This window comes from Schistocerca cancellata, chromosome 1, assembly GCF_023864275.1.
Source record: "Schistocerca cancellata isolate TAMUIC-IGC-003103 chromosome 1, iqSchCanc2.1, whole genome shotgun sequence".
Lineage (NCBI taxonomy): Eukaryota > Metazoa > Arthropoda > Insecta > Orthoptera > Acrididae > Schistocerca > Schistocerca cancellata.
In genome coordinates this window covers 1,180,132,239-1,180,151,234 of record NC_064626.1, presented here as the reverse complement: position 1 = coordinate 1,180,151,234, position 18,996 = coordinate 1,180,132,239, and the positions used below count along the sequence as shown (strand labels likewise).

Sequence of the window (18,996 nt, the reverse complement as noted above, 5' to 3'; positions counted from 1 at the left end):
AAATAAAACAACATATCTTCCTTGGCCGAGCTGCAACACGTAAGTCCCTAAAAGTCTGGCAGAACAGGGCCGTTTTCAATACAACAAAGATGCTCTTGGTGTTTCCTGTGTTCTTGTAAAGCTGCGAGATCTCGACCGTGAAAGCTAGTGACAGCAAACCAAATTGATACCTTCGAGATGTGGTGTTGGCGGAGAGAAAGAAGAACCAACGCTTCCCGTAGAGAAGAACTTAGCATCACATGGAATTTGTCTTCCTGCGTCAGTCAAAGATAATTCCATTTCCTTGGGTACATTTTGAGAAGAGAGGGGGGTAATTAAGAAAAGACCATCTTGCAAAGCAAAATAGAAGGCAGAAGACCATTAAAAAGAGCAGCAAGCAGATGGTTGGATCGAGCGAAGAAAATTACTGGCCTACCCTTTCACATTACATAAAGAAGAACCGAAGATAGCTGTGGATGGAGGGCTTCTAGTCGAAGATTCAGCTACCTACGAACTGAAAGAGGAAATTAGGTCACGAAATTGAAAAATGAGTAAACCGACTAAGATCACGCACGGTGTTATGACAACAATAGTTTTCCCGCGTGACAATAATGAGTGAAAATAGAAAAGGGGACCAAATGATACTGTTAGAAAATGCAGCTAAATCGTTTTCACACTACAATTATGAAAGTTCGGGGTTCAATTCTCTGTTGGTGCCTCGGTTTCTATCTGTCGCTTACAGCTTCTTTCACACCTGACAAAAATGGCTCTAAGCACTATGGGACTTAACATCTGAGGTCATCCCCTAGACTCAGAACTATTTAAACCTAACTAACCTAAGGACATCACACATATCCATGCCCGAGGCAGGATTCGAACCTGCGACCGTAGCAGCAGTGTGATTCCGGACTGAAGCGCTTAGAACCGCTCGGCCACCACGGCCGGCCAGCTGACAAAGATTCGTATGTGTGACAAATGGCAAGCTACGCGGCTGTTAAGGTTTCGCGTGAAACTATAGGTCCATCCACAGCCGTCTGGGTAAGCACGTACAAAGGTCCGAGGAAGGCAAAGCCATACCTCCTCAAATAGTAGGGTGCCTAGTAAAGCACTGTCCTGAAAGCAAGCTTCGGGTTGAGCACAATGACTTTGAGAGACGCTTTGTAGACTGTGTGTAGCAGTAACGGAGCATTCGACTTTTCGTCGACGTTGTTCAGCTGGTTGGGAACTCGCGCCACGCGTACGTGTTGCACCACTTGTGCACCCCTGCAGGGCCGGCTGTGTTTGCAGCGCGTCTTGTGCACCCCTGCGGGCAGGTGGCTGGCAGGCAGGTGGTGTGGCGGGGGTGTGCTCCCCTTCTCTTTGGCTCTGCCACCGGTTCCTGTTCCTGCTGCCGCATAACGCTGCACCCCGCTGCGTTTTTTCCACTTGGCACTGTGACGTCCGATACTATACTCGGCTGCTGCCCGTTCCATTTAAAAGTGCTGCGCACGTGATACTGCGCTAAGCGCTGGAATCAAACCTCAGTGTGACCACCTCGCTGTTACGCCCTAATGATCCGCAGCGCTGGCGCTCTTCGGTCATTCTACCCATTGCTCAGCATCACACCACAAAGATCAACTTTATTTGTAACGCTCTACAGGCGTCGTCAGGTACCGTCAAGGTCAATTTCACTGGGGGCAACTTAAATGGCAGCTTTCGAGCAAGCCATCAGCGAAATGGAGAGTCAGCGTGACGTCACAATTCTTGGAAAATGTTCGATGTTACGTCGACGTAATTGCGACGCCACATAATTCTCTGATTCACTGCAGCTTGGCTTCTAGTGAAGATCTACGACCAGTAATCGGTTCCCGGATTTTTTTCCTGTCACTTACCTGACAATGATTTGTTAAAAGTGTTGTTCAGTTCATGTTAAAACGAAGATCCGCCTATAACTGGTTCTATACTTTAGTGCGGAGGTCGAAGGAAGAAGGCATGGATAATAACAGTAACAGTAGTAAAGCCTAGCAAAGCACTACGGTGTTGAAACCGATTTTCGATTTGACATCTTTACCTTTAGTATGTTAACTTTGTTTCCACCAGGCATATTTAGGTAGATTTTATGCTCTGGGTGATAATTTCTACTTTTCTTGTCGACTATTTTTGCACCGAGAGTTGAAAGGTTTTCATACTAGTACAGGGCTATTACAAATGATTGAAGCGATTTCATAAATTCACTGTAGCTCCATTCTTTGACATATGGTCACGACACACTACAGATACGTAGAAAAACTCATAGAGTTTTGTTTGGCTGAAGCCGCACTTGAGGTTTCTGCCGCCAGAGGGCTCGGGAGCGCAGTGAGACAAAATGGCGACAGGAGCCGAGAAAGCGTATGTCGTGCTTGAAATGCACTCACATCAGTCAGTCATAACAGTGCAACGACACTTCAGGACGAAGTTCAACAAAGATTCACCAACTGCTAACTCCATTCGGCGATGGTATGCGCAGTTTAAAGCTTCTGGATGCCTCTGTAAGGGGGCATGATCAGCAATTCATGTCATGGCCTCCACGCTCTCCCGACTTAACCCCATGCGATTTCTTTCTGTGGGGTTCAGTGTTTAAACCTCCTCTACCAAGAAACGTGCCAGAACTGCGAGCTCGCATCAACGATGCTTTCGAACTCATTGATGGGGACATGCTGCGTCGAGTGTGGGAGTAACTTGATTATCGGCTTGATGTCTGCCGAATCACTATAGGGGCACATATCGAACATTTGTGAATGCCTAAAAAAACTTTTTGAGTTTTTGTATGTGTGTGCAAAGCATTGTGAAAATATCTCAAATAATAAAGTTATTGTAGAGCTATGAAATTGCTTCAACCATTTGTAATAACCCTGTATTTCCAGCACTTTATACACAGTATCAGAAGAGAAATATCATGATGATGATAAATATTAATCACATTTTTCAGTATAATGATAACAAAAACATTTACCTTATGTTCTAATTTTTTCATCTTAAGGATTAAACGTAGAGGTTGTTAAGATAATCGTTGTAAACATTTTAGCGTACTACCACTAATATTAGGAGCTTAATCCTCTAACCCTCAGCAACACTTTAAAGAGTCAAGCTCCCATCATCTGGCTAAGATAATCATACATAAACGTGCACTAAAAGGCACACAAGGCCAAAATAAAGTGTTCGAAGATGTGTGAACTCTAAGGGATCAAACTGCTGAGGTCATCGGTCCCTAGACTTACACCCTACTTAAACTACCTCTTGCTAAGAACAACACACACACACCCATGGCCGAGGGAGAACTCGAACCTCCGCCGGGAGGGGCCGTGTAGTCCGTGACATGGCGCCTCAAATCGCGAGGTCACTCCGCTCGGCAAATAAAGTGTTCCTTACGTAAAACGGTAAGCACTGGTCACTTCAGCGGCCTCTCCGTGCACCGATAATTTGTAACATGAGTACAGCTCTGACAGACTGCTCTGTGGCATCAGCCGTTCCATAACATTCCAAACATGCTACAAAGGATATTAAGGCACCATACCAATGGTTATCTGCGCAAAATTGTTCACATTTGTGGTACCAACACTAGACTTCAAAAAGATCCAGAATACCACTGAAGAAGGCATTGCTATCCTTCCCGGTTTGTATATTAAGTACATCATCAAACTTAACCCAGTGGATTGCCATTTCAAGTTCCTCAAGCAGGTCGGGTTTCTTTCCTTTCTTATCTACGTGTGTCACCTGCAAGAACTCTTCTGTGCCTTTCAGGAGTTGATTAGTCTCATGTTTACATTAGGCAACCACCGAGCTGCCATAGTTACACACACTGAGAACGGCTGCATGCTCCCTATAGGCCGAGCGGTATGGCTGAGCGGTTCTAGGCGCTTCAGTCTGGAACCGCGCGACCGCTACGGTCGCAGGTTCGAATCCTGCCTCGGCCATGGATGTGTGTGATGTCCTTAGGTTAGTTAGGTTTAAGTAGTTCTAAGTTCTAGGGGACTGATGACCTCAGATGTTAAGTCCCGTAGTGCTCAGAGCCATTTGAACCATTTTGAGCTCCCTATATCTTGTCGAAAATTACCCACCTGTTTCTCGTGTATATTTCGCTTCACACTACGCACACTGTATTTTATAAACGCCTGCCTGTTCCGATATCCGATTCATGCTTTAAACTATATCTCTTTAAGTCTTTTGTTGTGAACGCCAACTGAACACTGTACGGCCGAAAAATGTTTGCCCTGAAGTTGGCCGACAGATATTAGACAACAACTAAATGTACAATCTATTACAACCATAATTGAAAAATTGAACTGGAAAGTCACCATATGTCTAACAGAAGGGTAACTAAAGCTGCAATATAATATAATGCAACGGCAAGAGAAATGTTGGACGTCCCTTAAAGAGATGGCACGGACAGATGTGATTTAGAACAGTCCAAAATGCCTAATCGACATGGGATGTCAAATTGATCCCATATTTTTAGATTTCCAGAAGACTTTTGTCACTGCACCTTAAAGTCATTCAATAAAAGAGAAGTAAGTCTGGCGTTACCCAATGACGTGATCTAGGCTCTCTGCTGTTCCTGATCTACATAACCGACACAGGAGACAATCTGAGCAGCCTCTTTGATTGTTTGTAGACGATACTGTTATTTACTATCTTGTAAAGCCATCAGATGGTCACGATCAATCACAAAATGATTGAGACAAGATATCTGTTCGGTAAGAAAAGTGACAATTGTCTCTAAATTATGAAAAGTTTGATGTCTCTTACATGAGGACTGAAAGAAATCCGCTAAATTTGGGTTACATGATGAATCAAAAATTTAAAATCTGTAAACCCAAATAAGTACTTAGGGTATGCAATTACGAATAACTTAAACTGGAACGCTTACCTGGAGAACGGAAACCAAAGACTGCGATTTTGTGGCAGAACAGGTAGAAAATGTAACAGGTGTACCAAAGAGATTGCTTAAACTACGCTTGTTCGCTCTCTTCTCGAGTATTGCTGTGCGGTGCGGGATCCGCACCAGATGGGACCGACGGAGGACATCGAAAAAGTTCAAAGAAGGACAGTTCGGTTTGTAGGGCACAGAGTGCCACTGACATGGTAAGGGAGTTAGGGTGGCAGTCATTAAAACAAAGGCGTTTTTTGTTGCGGCAGTATCTTTTCATGAAATTTCAATCAGCAACTTTTTCCTCAGAGTGTGAAAAAAACATTTGTCAGCGCCCACCTACATAGGGAGAAATGATCGTCATAATAAAACAAGAGAAACGAGAGCTCGCACGGAAAGATTTAAATGTTCGTTTATGCCGCACAGTGTTGGATAGTGGAACGATAGTGAAATAGCGTGAAGGTGGTTGGATGAACCCTCTGCCAGGCACTTAAGTGCGTATTTCAGAGCAATCAGGTATATGTAGATACAGATCCTTAAAAATCCTTGATTGTACCTGTGTAAAGAGAATAACGATTAAAATAAAGATTTTTCTGGTGGTAAACAAAAGGGTTAAACGTCAAATGAGAATTGGTTTAAAGATAATATAACGCCCGACGCGCGTCCAGGAAAGGTAATGACTGCTGTGTAGGCATTGTACTGTCATTTTCTTTTCTTTTCAAGTGACAAATTTTTGTCCTGTTCCCGTGAGTGGCGCCGTCACAGCATGTCTTCAAGATGGCTGCTACACTTGACGTTCGTCAGAAGCAACGTGCTGTCATAGAATTCCGGTGCTGTGAAAACGAGACAGTGGGAAACATCCACAAGAGGTTGAAAAAGGTGTATGGATATGCTGCTGTCGATGGCAGTACAGTTAGTCGGTGGGCATGCAGGTTAGTGGTGAAAGCGGGCACGGTAATATTGAGGATTGTCCTCACAGCGACAGGCCTCGTACTGCACACACTCCAGACAATGTGCAGAGAGTTAACGAATTGGTGACTGCTGACAGACGCATCACAGTGAACGAATTGTCACGCTACGTTGGGATAGGGGAAGTAAGTGTTTGCAGAATACTGAAAGTGTTGGCGTTCAAAAAGGTTTGTGCCAGGTGGGTTACCAGCATGGTGACAGTGGCTCATAAAGAAACAAGGAAAACGGTATGCAGCGAACTTTTGGAACAGTACGAGAGTGTTGGAGATGAATTTCTTGGAAGAATTGTGACGGGTGATGAAACATGGCTCCATTATTTTTCACCAGAGACGAAGAGGCAGTCAGTGGAGTGGCATCATGCAAATTAACCCAAGAAAAAAAATTCAGTACCACACCTTCTGCTGGAAAAGTTATGGCTACGGTGTTTTTCGATTCCGAAGGACTCTTGCTTGTGGACATCATGCCAAGTGGAACCACCACAAATTCTGATTCATTTGTGACGACACTGAAGAAACTTCAAGCTCGACTGAGTCGTGTTCGACCACATCGGCAAAAGCAGAATGTTTTGCTGTTGCACGACAATGCACGGCCACATTTCAGTCAAAAAACCATGGAAGCGATCACAAAACTCGGACGGACAACACCGCAACACCCGCCTTACAGTCCTGACCTGCCTCCATGCAGCTATCATCTCTTTGGGAAACTGAAAGACTCTCTTCGTGGAACAAGGTTTGAAGATGATGACTCCCTTGTGGACGCTGCCAAACAGTGGCTCCAACAGGTTGGTCCAGAATTGGCAGAATTTTACAGGCGCTGGTTCCAAGATGGCGTAAGGCAGTTGAGACGGATGGAAATTATGTGGAGAAATGAAAATATTGTTGGTGAAGGGTGTGTCTACACACGGTAAAACTTTCAAACATGTAGAATAAAAGATGGATTTAAAAAAATAATAGTGTGCATTTGTTTTGGAGTGACCCTCGTAAAACACGAACATTAGTGACTGAAGGTATTTTTCAGTTCATACTCCCATTTTCTTTTCTGCATTGCGGGTGTGGGTAAGTATAGTCTGTCGGTGAACTAGAGCGAGCGAGCGAGCGAGTCCCCACTCTGCCAACCCAGCTACGTCACGAGGCGCTCCTACAGGCTGTTTCACAACATAGTACCGGCCCTGCCGCGGCGCGCGCTTCAAATCTGTGGCGAAGCCGTGTACAGATACGTCTCGGCGGCGTTTATTTTTAGACAAATGCATTAAGACCACAAGAAACACAGAAAACGATAGCGTCTTCCGAAACACAACATTATAGAATAAATAATATTAACATAAGAACGGAAGTCAGGATTCTGCTACAAACATAGAACCAAATGCCTGTTCAAGTGAATGTGTATGTTCCTCTGTTGCTATTCGTAAAACGAACCCCATATAATGCAATTAATCTTTAGAATTTAAGGCTTGTTCTTTTTTTGTGTTTCTACTAAAAGGCAAAAGTTTTCTTTGAATGACTGCATCGAAACTTAACAATTCTTGCAACACAAAGTGTTTAAAACGTAAGCAGAAATTTATAATTTTGTGTGTTGTATTAGTCAGATTGCACTCCTTTTTTGTCACTGTCTTCGAACATGCCTCAAAAGTATGTGTTCAATGTTATGCATATTGGGTACTTACTCTGTTGTCAGCTGTCAGAAAGGTTACATGTGTTTTGGTAGCGTCAACGACTATTTGTTTCGTATAAAAATAAATTAGAGAATCTGTATTAAATTTTGGTGTAAGAATGGAAGAAAGTGTATGAAATTTTTAGAAATGGTAAATATTGCTTTTGGTGAGCCTGTTATGAGTAAACTAAGGCCAGACAAGTGGTATAAACATTTCAGAGCAGGCCTTAAAGGACAGCGGTTTTACAAGCATGGATGAGATTAAAAATGCACAGTTAAGAGACCTATAAACTATTCGTCCTCAGCTCGTGGTCGTGTGCGGTAGCGTTCTCGCTTCCCGCGCACGGGTTCCCGGGTTCGATTCCCGGCGGGGTCAGGGATTTTCTCTGCCTCGTAATGACTGGGTGTTGTGTGATGTCCTTAGGTTAGTTAGGTTTAAGTATTTCTAAGTTCTAGGGGACTGATGACCATAGATGTTAAGTCCCATAGTGCTCAGATCCATCCATAAACTATCCCGAAGAAACAGTTCTTAAAATGTTTCGGGAATTGGAAAAAGCACTGGCATAAGTATATAGTATGTAATGTGGAATATTTTGAAGAGGATAACATTGCTGTAGATTAACAAATAAAGTTCTTACCAAAAAATAAAAATTAATATGTGAACGCACCTCGTATGTCATGCTTTTTGCTTAGAAGTCCAGAATCGGTGTACATGTTTCGAAGGAAATTTCAGCAGTGTTTAGAATATTGCGCACATGTTTTAAGCAATATGTCTTAGAATCAGGTGAACAGTGACCGAGATAGAGATTCAGTGTTTCCTAAGCATCAAAGGTTTTACGTGATTGGCTCAAATGGCTCTGAGCACTATGGGACTTAACTGCTGTGGTTATCAGTCCCCTAGAACTTAGAACTACTTAAACCTAACTAACCTAAGGAGATCATACACATCCATGCCCGAGGCAGGATTCGAACCTGCGACCGTAGCGGTCACGCGGTTCCAGACTGTAGCGCTTAGAACCGCACGGCCACTCCAGCCGGCGTTTACGTGATTTTGAAACTATCTGTAACTATCTGTAACGATGGGTTTCCTCCCAAAATTATTAGTTTTCCTTCTTGGCGGCCCGCATCTCGTGGTCGTGGGGTAGCGTTCTCGCTTCCCACGCCCGGGTTCCCGGGTATATTAAGTCCCATAGTGCTCAGAGCCATTTGAACCATTTTTGAACCTTCTTGGCGATTCTAGTAAAGCATGCAGCTTATTTTTCCATTTCTTACTTATTCGTCATATTAGCTGAGGCTGACGTTTGCATAAAATGCAGCCATTTGATTGGGGCTGGTAATATAAGCCAACAGTTCTTTTTGGGTCGCCTCTTTAATACACGCTGTAATAACCTAAAAAACGATCGAACGCTCGTTACTGCCCAAATATCTCCTCTTCTTCGTATTCTGCACATTTTCTTGCAATGCTAGACGATTATCCATCATTTCCGGATATCGAAGTACATCACTAAGTATACAAAGTTAACTCACTGGCACAGGCAACTAAGATCCCACGAACAGAAACGACGTATATCACTGCACGTCGATCTACACCGCTAGACGGATAACGGGCAATAGATTTTGGGTGCCCCTGTAGGCTGGTGGCAGCGTTCTTCCGGGAGAGGCCACTTCCCCCACCAAAAGCGCTGCTCGCTCTTGGGTTTACAGACTGACTGTAGGAAGAAACGCACGCCACGGCGGCCTCGTTAGTGCCAAATATCGGCCCACCGGTGCCGAGACGGCCTTGTGATTCACTGCCGGACGACTCACTTCCGACGCCCCCGCACTCCGCAGGTGCCGCCAGACAGCCAGTCGCGAGGCGCACACGCCAGCTGACGCCGCCAGCCTTGTGCTCCTAATCTTCTGCCGCTGCGACTGCTATTTCCCCGCGCAGTCCGCGGGCGGTTCCTTCCGCACTGTGCGCGCCGAACGAAGACGCCCGCAGCCTCGCACAGGTAGGCGGACGCTCGCTAATCGCCGGCGATGGGCTGATGGGCGAATTTCCGCCGCCGGACGAGGCGACAAGCGTCGCGATGGCCTCATTTCCTATTGTAGAGTGCAGCAGCAGCAGCAGGTGTTTACAGCGGTCGCTGGGCGCCGTCTGTTGCAGGGGGGATGCGCGGCCCGCGATGACGCTGGAGTCGCCGGTGGCGCCGGCGCCGTCGCCTTCACGCGACGCCGAGACGCCCAGCAACAAGGGGCTGCTCAACGGGCCCGGCCAGAACAACTGCTTCCTCAACAGCGCCGTGCAGGTAAGCGAAGCGCTCACAGCCTGCTGCTTCGCGCAATCAGCTCATCAACTCACATAATCGAGCTGCTGACAATAACCGAGCTTTCGGAGCCTACGTCAGCACAGGCATGCTCTTCAGAGTCAGTAATGAGTCGCTGACCCTTTCCCCAGAAAGGGGAGGTCTTGGTGTAGTCCACGTCCACGACAGAGCTGTGGCCCTGTACGTCACCTCGCACATCAAGCTGTGGCGCCACCACGCGGAAAGTTTGACTGGTTTGCTGTTGGAGTCCTTAGCTCCGCCCTCCTTTATGCCCCCACTCACGACGCAAGACATACCCCCACCCTTCTACTACTTCGGGAACTTTTACATTGAACACAGCTATGTCCGTATCGCAGTACCACCGACGAAACAGGCGTCGGCGCGGGATATATATCATGTCCTGCAGCAGAGGCGCCCACCAAACATCGTGGAGACCAAAAGCCCTCAGGTTCATTGGAAGGTGGTGTGGAAGACGATTCACGCGGTTACACTGGCCACAGACGTCCGAACCACATGGTACATCACAGTCGTAAACATATCACCCGATCACGCCTCCACAAGATAAACATGGCGGAATCGCCTCTATGTGTAGACTGCGGGATGCCGGACACGGACGAACACCGTCTCACATGTGGCGCGGCAGAAGACGTATGGCGCTTGGTGCGGCTAATTTTGTCGTATTTTCCACGAGTGACTCCGGAACACATTACACCTCGGTTCCTACTATTTCCGGATCAACAATATTTCCGGCCGGCCGGGGTGGCCGAGCGGTTCTAGGCGCTACAGTTTTGAACCTCGCGACCGCTACGGTCGCAGGTTCGAATCCTGCCTCGGGCATGGATGTGTGTGATGTCCTTAGGTTAGTTAGGTTTAGGTAGTTCTAAGTTCTAGGGGACTGATGACCTCAGAAGTTAAGTCCCATAGTGCTCAGAGCCATTTTTTGAACAATACTTCCCGCGCACCAAGACCAACGCTATCACGTGGATCCGTGCGCATGCGGTACACTACTTATTTCACTATGGACCTAACGATGTATTCGACTTTTGGAACTACCTACAAGAACGTCATTGCAAGATCATACGGAACCCAAAATACAGACAGTATTTCTCTAATTACCTAGGGAGTGCCCTACGCGACCCTCCACGCAGCTGGATCACCAACAGGTAGGAGAAGACACCCATTGAGTGAGCTGACAAGACTAAGTTCGATTCTCGGTGGAATACATACGACGTACGTGAAGACGTACCTGGATGATGAAGCGTAAGGAGAGTACCGACACACTCTTCTGCAACATGTCTACAGCACTTTTTTTTTTTTTTCGTTTTTCCCATACACATAACCTCGGTGTAGGAACGTGCCGAGATATTGTTTTCTTTACTCAGAGCACGATGCGGTGCTAGGTACAGTTATTTTTGTTGTGGTATAAAGTAAAACCAAATTAAGAATAATATTAAAAACAGTAAATAAAAATAAATAAACAGCGGTGGCTCTGGCACAGCAACCGTAATATGTCTTTAGATGCAGAATAAACAGCCTTGGCTGTACATGGTAAGCATATTTAATATCCATGTGTGACGCGTTTCGCCTGTTCTGGGCATCATTGATGATGCCTAGAAAAGGCGAAATGCGTCACATGTGAAGATTAAATAAACCTACCATGTGCAACCACTACTCTCTTTTTCTGTATCTAAATCAAATTGAGGATCTGTTAGATAACGACCAGTTTGACTTCAGATAAGGTGCTGGCTAACGAGAAATACGGGTCCCCGCAGTGAAGTTGTGACGTCACAGTAGTTGCCTTGTTGACAAACATTGTTAGTGCTCCGCTCCGTCCGGGGCTACGGGAAATCAATATGTCAGTTAAAAGATACCCGCAGGACGTCTTAGCTTTATCATGGTTCAAATGGCTCTGAGCACTGTGGGACTTAACTTCTTAGGTCATCAGTCCCCCTAAATAACCTAAGGACGTCACACACATCCATGCCCGAGGCAGGATTCGAACCTGCGACCGTAGCAGCAGCGCGGTTCAGCACTGAAGTTTCTAGAACCGCTCGGCCACAGCGGCCGGCTGGAAGTAATCTCCGGCGTTCTCCAAGGAAGTGTTATAGGCCCTCTATTGTTCCTGATCTATATTAACGATATAGGAGACAACCTCAGTAGCCCTCTCACATTGTTCGCAGGTGATGCTGTCATTTATCGTCTTGTAAAATCATCAAATGACCAAAACGAATTGTCAAGTGATTCAGGTAAGATATCTGTATGGTGCGAAAAGTAGCAATTGACCCTGAATAAAGAAAAGTGTGAAGTTATTCTCATGAATACTAAAAGAAATCGGCTAAATTTCGGTTAGGCGATAAGTCACACAAATTTAAAGGCTGTAAATTCAGCTATATACTTAGCGATTACAATTACAAATAACTTAAATTGGAACGATCACGTAGATAATATTGTGGGTAGAGCAAACCGAAGACTGCGATTCATTGGCAGAACACTTAGAAGGTGCAACAGGTCTACTAAAGAGACTGCTTACACGTCCGCCCTATTCTGGAGTATTGCTGCGCAGTGTGGGAATCGCATCAGGTGGGACTGACGGATGACATCGAAGAAGTTCAAAGAAAGGCGGCTCGTTTTGTACTATCGCGAAATAAGGGAGATAGTGCCGCATACATGATATGTGAACTGGAGTGCCAATCATTAAAACAGAGGCGTGTTTCGTTGCGATGCGATCTTCTCATGAAATTTCAATCACCAGTTTTCTCTTCCGACTGCGAAAACATTCTATTGGCACCCATCTACATGGGAAGAAATGATCATCACGATCAAATAAGGGAAACCAGGGCTCGCACAGAAAAATTTAAGAGCTCGTTTTTCCCGCGTGCCGTTCAAGAGTGGAATGGTAGAGAGACAGCTTGAAGGTGGTTCGTTGAACCATCTGCCAGGCACTTTACTGTGAATAGCAGAGTAATCATGTAGATGTAGATGCAGATATATGGATAACACAGACAGGAGGAAGAGACTGTAGAATAGCATATGCGTTAAGTCACCAGGAAAAAACTTCCGCGGTACTACAGTGAGCTGAAGAGGGTAAGAACTGTAGGTGGAGATAGGGGAAGACAGAGACTGGAATATACTCAACAAATAATTGAGCAATTGATGTGGCAGCAGACAGTTTTAATCTGTTACGAAATCTAATTATCGGGAACAGTCAACGGCACATTGTGATATTCACTGCGGGAGAACGCCATAGTTTAGTAGCTGGAAAGTTACTAATCACAGTTCGATGCTAAACAACAACGGCTATATTCGCTGCTCGAATTCGCTTTGAGCGATAAAGTTGCGTGTATTCCTTCGTTAATACGACGAGCGGAAACGGAAGTCACTTTTTGTATTGAGCCAGCTCTTATACACCCAATTCCAAATAACTTAATGTGCTGAACACGGACACTAATGCCGAAAGCAATTACCAAGAACTGGGAATCGTCAAGCGCGAACGTCTGGCGTGTGGGAGTACCGTAAATGTTAAGCGCTTTGTGTGTCAAGAAGGGAGCGCCCGAGAAGACTCATTAGCTGAGCAAACGCAGACCTACTTGTCTCTGTGAGGTGAGGTGTGCCCTAGGAGCTGGGGCGCCGGCATTCTGTGCTCGCGGGCTGGACTTCGTCTCCGCCTCGTAACACGTCAGCCGTGTTGTCAGCAGCCAACTCAAGAGGCTGGAACTTCACACTATAGCCAGTTGAAACAGATATCGATACTGCAGTTCCAGCGGTCAGGTGGAATGTTGGCAAATACAAGCTCTATTTGTCTGGAATTTTGTTTCCTTGTGTTGTTAGTCTTCTGACTATTGGGATGTTGCCCGACATGACAGCTTCTCTTGGGCTACCTTCTTCATCTCAGAGTAGCACATGCATCTAGCGTCCTCGATAATTTGGTGGATATATTCCAGTCGTTGTTTTCGCCTAGACTATTTACTGCGTCGGCCCCCTCTAATACTGTAGATGTCATTCCCTCATGAACACACACCCTTCATCATGGCCATTCATCAGTGTTTTCACTTAAGTTCCTTTCCTGCTGATGTTGTTGTTGTTGTGGTCTTCAGTCCTGAGACTGGTTTGATGCAGCTCTCCATGCTACCCTATCCTGTGCAAGCTTCTTCATCTCCCAGTATTTACTGCAACCCACATCCTTCTGAATCTGCTTAGTGTATTCATCTCTTGGTCTCCCTCTACGATTTTTACCCTCCACGCTGCCCTCCAATGCTAAATTTGTGATCCGTTGATGCCTCAGAACATCTCCTACTAACCGGTCCCTTCTTTTTGTCAAGTTGTGCCACATACTCCTCTTCTCCCCAGTTCTATTCAATACTTCCTTATTAGTTATGTGATCTACACATCTAATCTTCAGCATTCTTCTGTAGCACCACATTTCGAAAGCTTCTATTCTCTTCTTGCCCAAACTAGTTATCGTCCATGTTTCACTTCCATACATGGCTACACTCCATACAAATACTTTCACAAACGACTTCCTGACACTTAAACCTATACTCGATGTTAACAAATTTATCTTCTTCAGAAACGCTTTCCTTGCCATTGCCAGTCTCCTGTTGATACTGCGGAGATACTTCTCATTTCTTGTCTTATCAATGTATCTGATTTTCAACATACTTCTGTAACTCCAAATCTCAGACACTCCGATTTTCGTCTTTTCACGTTTTCTTCCATAGAATATTGTGCTCCAGAAGTACATTCCTTCATCAGATTAAGCTTTGTTTCATACAAGAATACTTGTCATGGCCAAAAGTGTGCCCCCTTTTGCATGAGCTACTCTGATTCTTATATCCTTCTTGCTTCGCCATGTGTGTCTTTGCTTTAAAGGTAGCAGAATTCTTTCACTACGTCTTCTTCGTGGTCCCAAATTTTGACGTTAAGTATACCGCTAATCCCATTTGTGCTACTCTTCATTACTTTCGACTGTCTTCAGTTTACTCTCAGTCCATATTCTGTGGTCAGTACGGTTCAATCACTTCAATAGGTTCCGTAATTCTTCCTTGTTTTCACTGAGGATAGCAACGTCGTCAGCAAATCGTAACATTCGTATCGCCTCACCATGAATTGTAATACCCAAACGCCATTTTTATTTATTAAAATTTATGTACTTAAATGCTTTTAGGCCACAGCCATCATCAGAATCTGTCAGACAGCAGATAGAGAAATGAGAAGTACTGTCTCTACAGGTATTACAATAATTATTCTATTTGTTATCTGACAGACTGTGATGGTGGCTGTGACTGAAACTTTTGATAGCGCTCATTGGCGAATCTAATACAGAGTGGCGATAATGACCATCGACTAGTATAATATCATTTATAGACAGAATTTTGATACGCTTCGAGAAGTTTTATGTCCGTTATTATTCCTTCGACGTACAAGATTAGCAGTTGTACTCGAATATTGCATCCTTGCCCTGCGCCCTCAGATCTGAGCATTTCTGCCTTGGTCTTCCAATTCTATTGTTCTCTCTTGGTTGTTGTACGCACACTGTATATTACCCCTTTTTCCCTAAAGCTTACGCCTATTTTATTGGGGATGTCAAACGTCTTGCACTAGTTTTTGATGTCGAATGCTTCTTGTTCGACTGACAAATCGTATGAAACTCTCTATCGAGTTTGCTTAAATTATGCCTCGACTATCAGACGCAATGTCAGGACTGCCTCTGGTGCCTGTACTTTTCCCAAAATCCAAAGTGATTATTATATATTAAATCCACAGTTTTCTTTTCCACTCATCTCTACATTATTCTTGTCAGTAACTTGGATGCGTGAGCCGTTAAATTGATTGTGGAACGGTTCTCGTATTGACCTGCCTTTGCTATCTTCAGGAAAATGTGAATGATGTCCTTCCGAAAGTCCGATGGTATGTCTCCAGTTTCTTAGGATGTACACACAAACTTGAATATTGACGAATGAAACTTACAACTACCATAGTGATCTGACCATCTCCCACAAACCCTGGAAGGTAGAGCACATTTTATTCATTGCAGAATTCATATATTTCTAGAGGCGAGTGTATAACCACCAGTTCTCTGGGATATTGTAAGTTTTTTGTAATACCTACAAAATTTATCTAGAAACCACCAGTTCTCTGGGATATAGTAAGTTTTTTGTGTTACCTGCAAAATTTATCTAGAAACTGACCAACTCATATACAGTGTGGCTCTGAGCACTATGGTACTTAACATCTATGGTCATCAGTCCCCTAGAACTTAGAACTACTTAAACCTAACTAACCTAAGGACAGCACACAACACCCAGCCGTCACGAGGCAGAGAAAATCCCTGACCCCGCCGGGAATCGAACCCGGGAACCCGGGTATGGGAAGCGAGAACGCTACCGCACGACCACGAGATGCGGGCATATACAGTGTGTGATGGTAAAAGTGAAGCACACAAAGAGAACAGAAAGGAAATGAATATGACCGGTTTGAGACGGTATGAAATGTTATTTTAGTGATTACACTATCGAGTCAAATTCACAACGAACTAGGCAGTATGAGTCCACTTACGAACATGACTTACACACTAATTAATCTAACTTAAACTAACTTACGCTAAGGACAACACACACACCCATGCCCGAGGGAGGACTCGAACCTCCGCCGGGATCAGCCGCACAGTCCATGACTGCAGTCAGGCGCTAATACCCCTCGCTTTATTGTCCCTTATTTAGAAAACAGAACTACTGACAAACTTCAAAAATTCAAACTCCCATACAGGATTTCCCTCAAAATACATATAGTGAAAACAGTTACCAATAAGGCTGACTTAATGACAGTTCAACGCTAGTGCCAAGTTAAGATCCAATTACATAACATGATTGAAACACTTACTTAAAAAACTACAACAGAAACACTGATCTTTAAAAATGGATCTTCATGTGCTCAGACGTATTAATAAGAGACTACTAGAAAGTGCTGCGCAAGAAACTCAGCAGAGGCTATGCGGTTTAAAGTGTTGCCAGTTGCCAGTCGCTAATGTTTAAGGAAACAAGTTCGTATAAGAACCTTTGACTCGACATACGGGTAACCGTGTAAAGGAACATGTTACACTACACGAAAACACAATTACGACCACTTACTCGGGACTGCTACGGTCGCAGGTTCGAATCCTGCCTCGGGCACGGGTGTGTGTGATGTCCTTAGGTTAGTTAGGTTTAAGTAGTTCTAAGTTCTAGGGGACTTATGACCTGAGATGTTGAGTCCCATAGTGCTCAGAGCCATTTTGAACCACTTACTCATGTCACGTACACAATACCAAGGAGCGGGTTCCACAGCTTCACCGCTTCACTTCAGATTTTGTTCCCAGTGAAGTCAAAAAACTTTTATCTCCAAGCTGACCATGTCGCCAAAACGCCCGACCAACTTCACACCACAACATATAACGGTCATCACGCACGTTCGGCAGCCGTTGACACTTGTCTCCCAGCAAATGTCACGAGATCTCGAGGGTTATCCGTCGAAGGCTAACAACCAACTCGCTTCGCCCGCCAATCTGGAAGATAAGACCATGGAGGTAGAATAAGGGGAGATGGTGCTACAGACTTACGATGTAAGTTGTTTTGATGGCAGTGGGCGGGGCCTGCCGCCATCTTAGATCCCCCAAAACATTAGCAGACGAGTGTTTACAATTGCTTCTTGTTCGTTATTTCTGTCTTGTGCACGCGATATTTATTTAATATAGTAAATGTTACACTGTTTTAGTGAACAACACAGCATAAGAAACGCAACTTCAAACGTTTTCCTGGTCTTAAAAGCGTATTCGATACAGTAATACGACACGAAAATATGACGCTTCTGGCCCCAGTACTGTAATTCCTTTTTGTTTATACACTTCGAACAACCGAGAAGAGAAGTACGTGCTATGAAAAGCGTGCTTTCGTAATGCATTTCTATTCACTTTCATTGTGTTTGTGTCGATAATTGATAAATCCAGAACTCCAAAATCAATGATTGACAGTTTAGTGGCACCGACTTGTATTCGTTGCATTTTCAAGTCAAATGAAAATTTTAAATGTTCAAAGTTTGCAAGATGTCCCATAGATGTATGCAGGGATGATATAAACAAGCCAGCTGTCATGTCAACAGAGTGAAAGATTCGTTAAATTACGAAGGAAAAGAACGGAATTTAAGACTGTCAGGCCCACTGTAGTTTACACATCTGCTTTGTTCTTAAATTGTACCTACCAAGTGACATTCAGTGTGGCAAATAACAGCAATTTACAGGGTAACACGACAACACAGTGATTAATGTAATAATTTAAATAGCCGGGACTTAGATAGGGAACTTTGCTTTAACAAATATCTAACCCTTCAAGTACTTATAATTTAACCACTGTAACAGTTATTCCACACATTTTACTGAAGATTTAATTAACTACTTGTAGTTACATTACTTTTATATTAAATTATCTCATTTTAAAACATTAGTCCCCATTTCCAGGATATTTCTTGTCAGGACTTTCCAGTTACTTGGGAATAACAAAACACTGAAAACCAAGTGCATTGCTCACCTCCAGAGAGGTCCTCGCGTTGGATTGATAGGAAATCTAAAGTCAAATCACAGAAATAAAACCACACTGTAAAACTTTAGTGTTCATCAGAATTTCAAGTATATACAGGGTGTTACAAAAAGGTACGGCCAAACTTTCAGGAAACATTCCTCACACACAAAGAAAGAAAATATGTTATGTGGACAAGTATCCGGAAACGCTTACTTTCCATGTTAGAGCTCATTTTATTACTTCTCTTCAAATCACATTAATCATGGAATGGAAACACACAGCAATAGAACGTACCAGCGTGACTTCAAACACTTTGTTACAGGAAATGTTCAAAGTGTCCTCCGTTAGCGAGGATACATGCAACCACCCTCCGTCGCATGGAATCCCTGATGCGCTGATGCAGCCCTGCAGAATGGCGTATTGTATCACAGCCGTCCACAATACGAGCACGAAGAGTCTCTACATTTGGTACCGGGGTTGCGTAGACAAGAGCTTTCAAATGCCCCCATAAATGGAAGTCAAGAGGGCTGAGGTCAGGAGAGCGTGGAGGCCATGGAATTGGTCCGCCTCTGCCAATCCATCCGTCACCGAATCTGTTGTTGAGTAGCGTACGAACACATCGACTGAAATGTGCAGGAGCTCAGTCGTGCATTTTGTG

At 44.4% G+C, this 18,996-nt stretch overlaps 1 protein-coding gene across 1 annotated transcript in view; it reads left to right on the top strand.

Annotated features, from left to right (window-relative positions):
* Positions 1–18,996, top strand: part of LOC126094227 (uncharacterized) — a 481,158-nt gene that overhangs the window by 274,812 nt on the left and 187,350 nt on the right. Inside the window, exon 3 of the mRNA XM_049908779.1 lies at positions 9,630–9,771. Within this exon, the coding sequence (XP_049764736.1) occupies positions 9,649–9,771 (123 nt within the window). The 5' untranslated portion in view covers positions 9,630–9,648. The remainder of the gene's footprint in view (positions 1–9,629; positions 9,772–18,996) is intronic.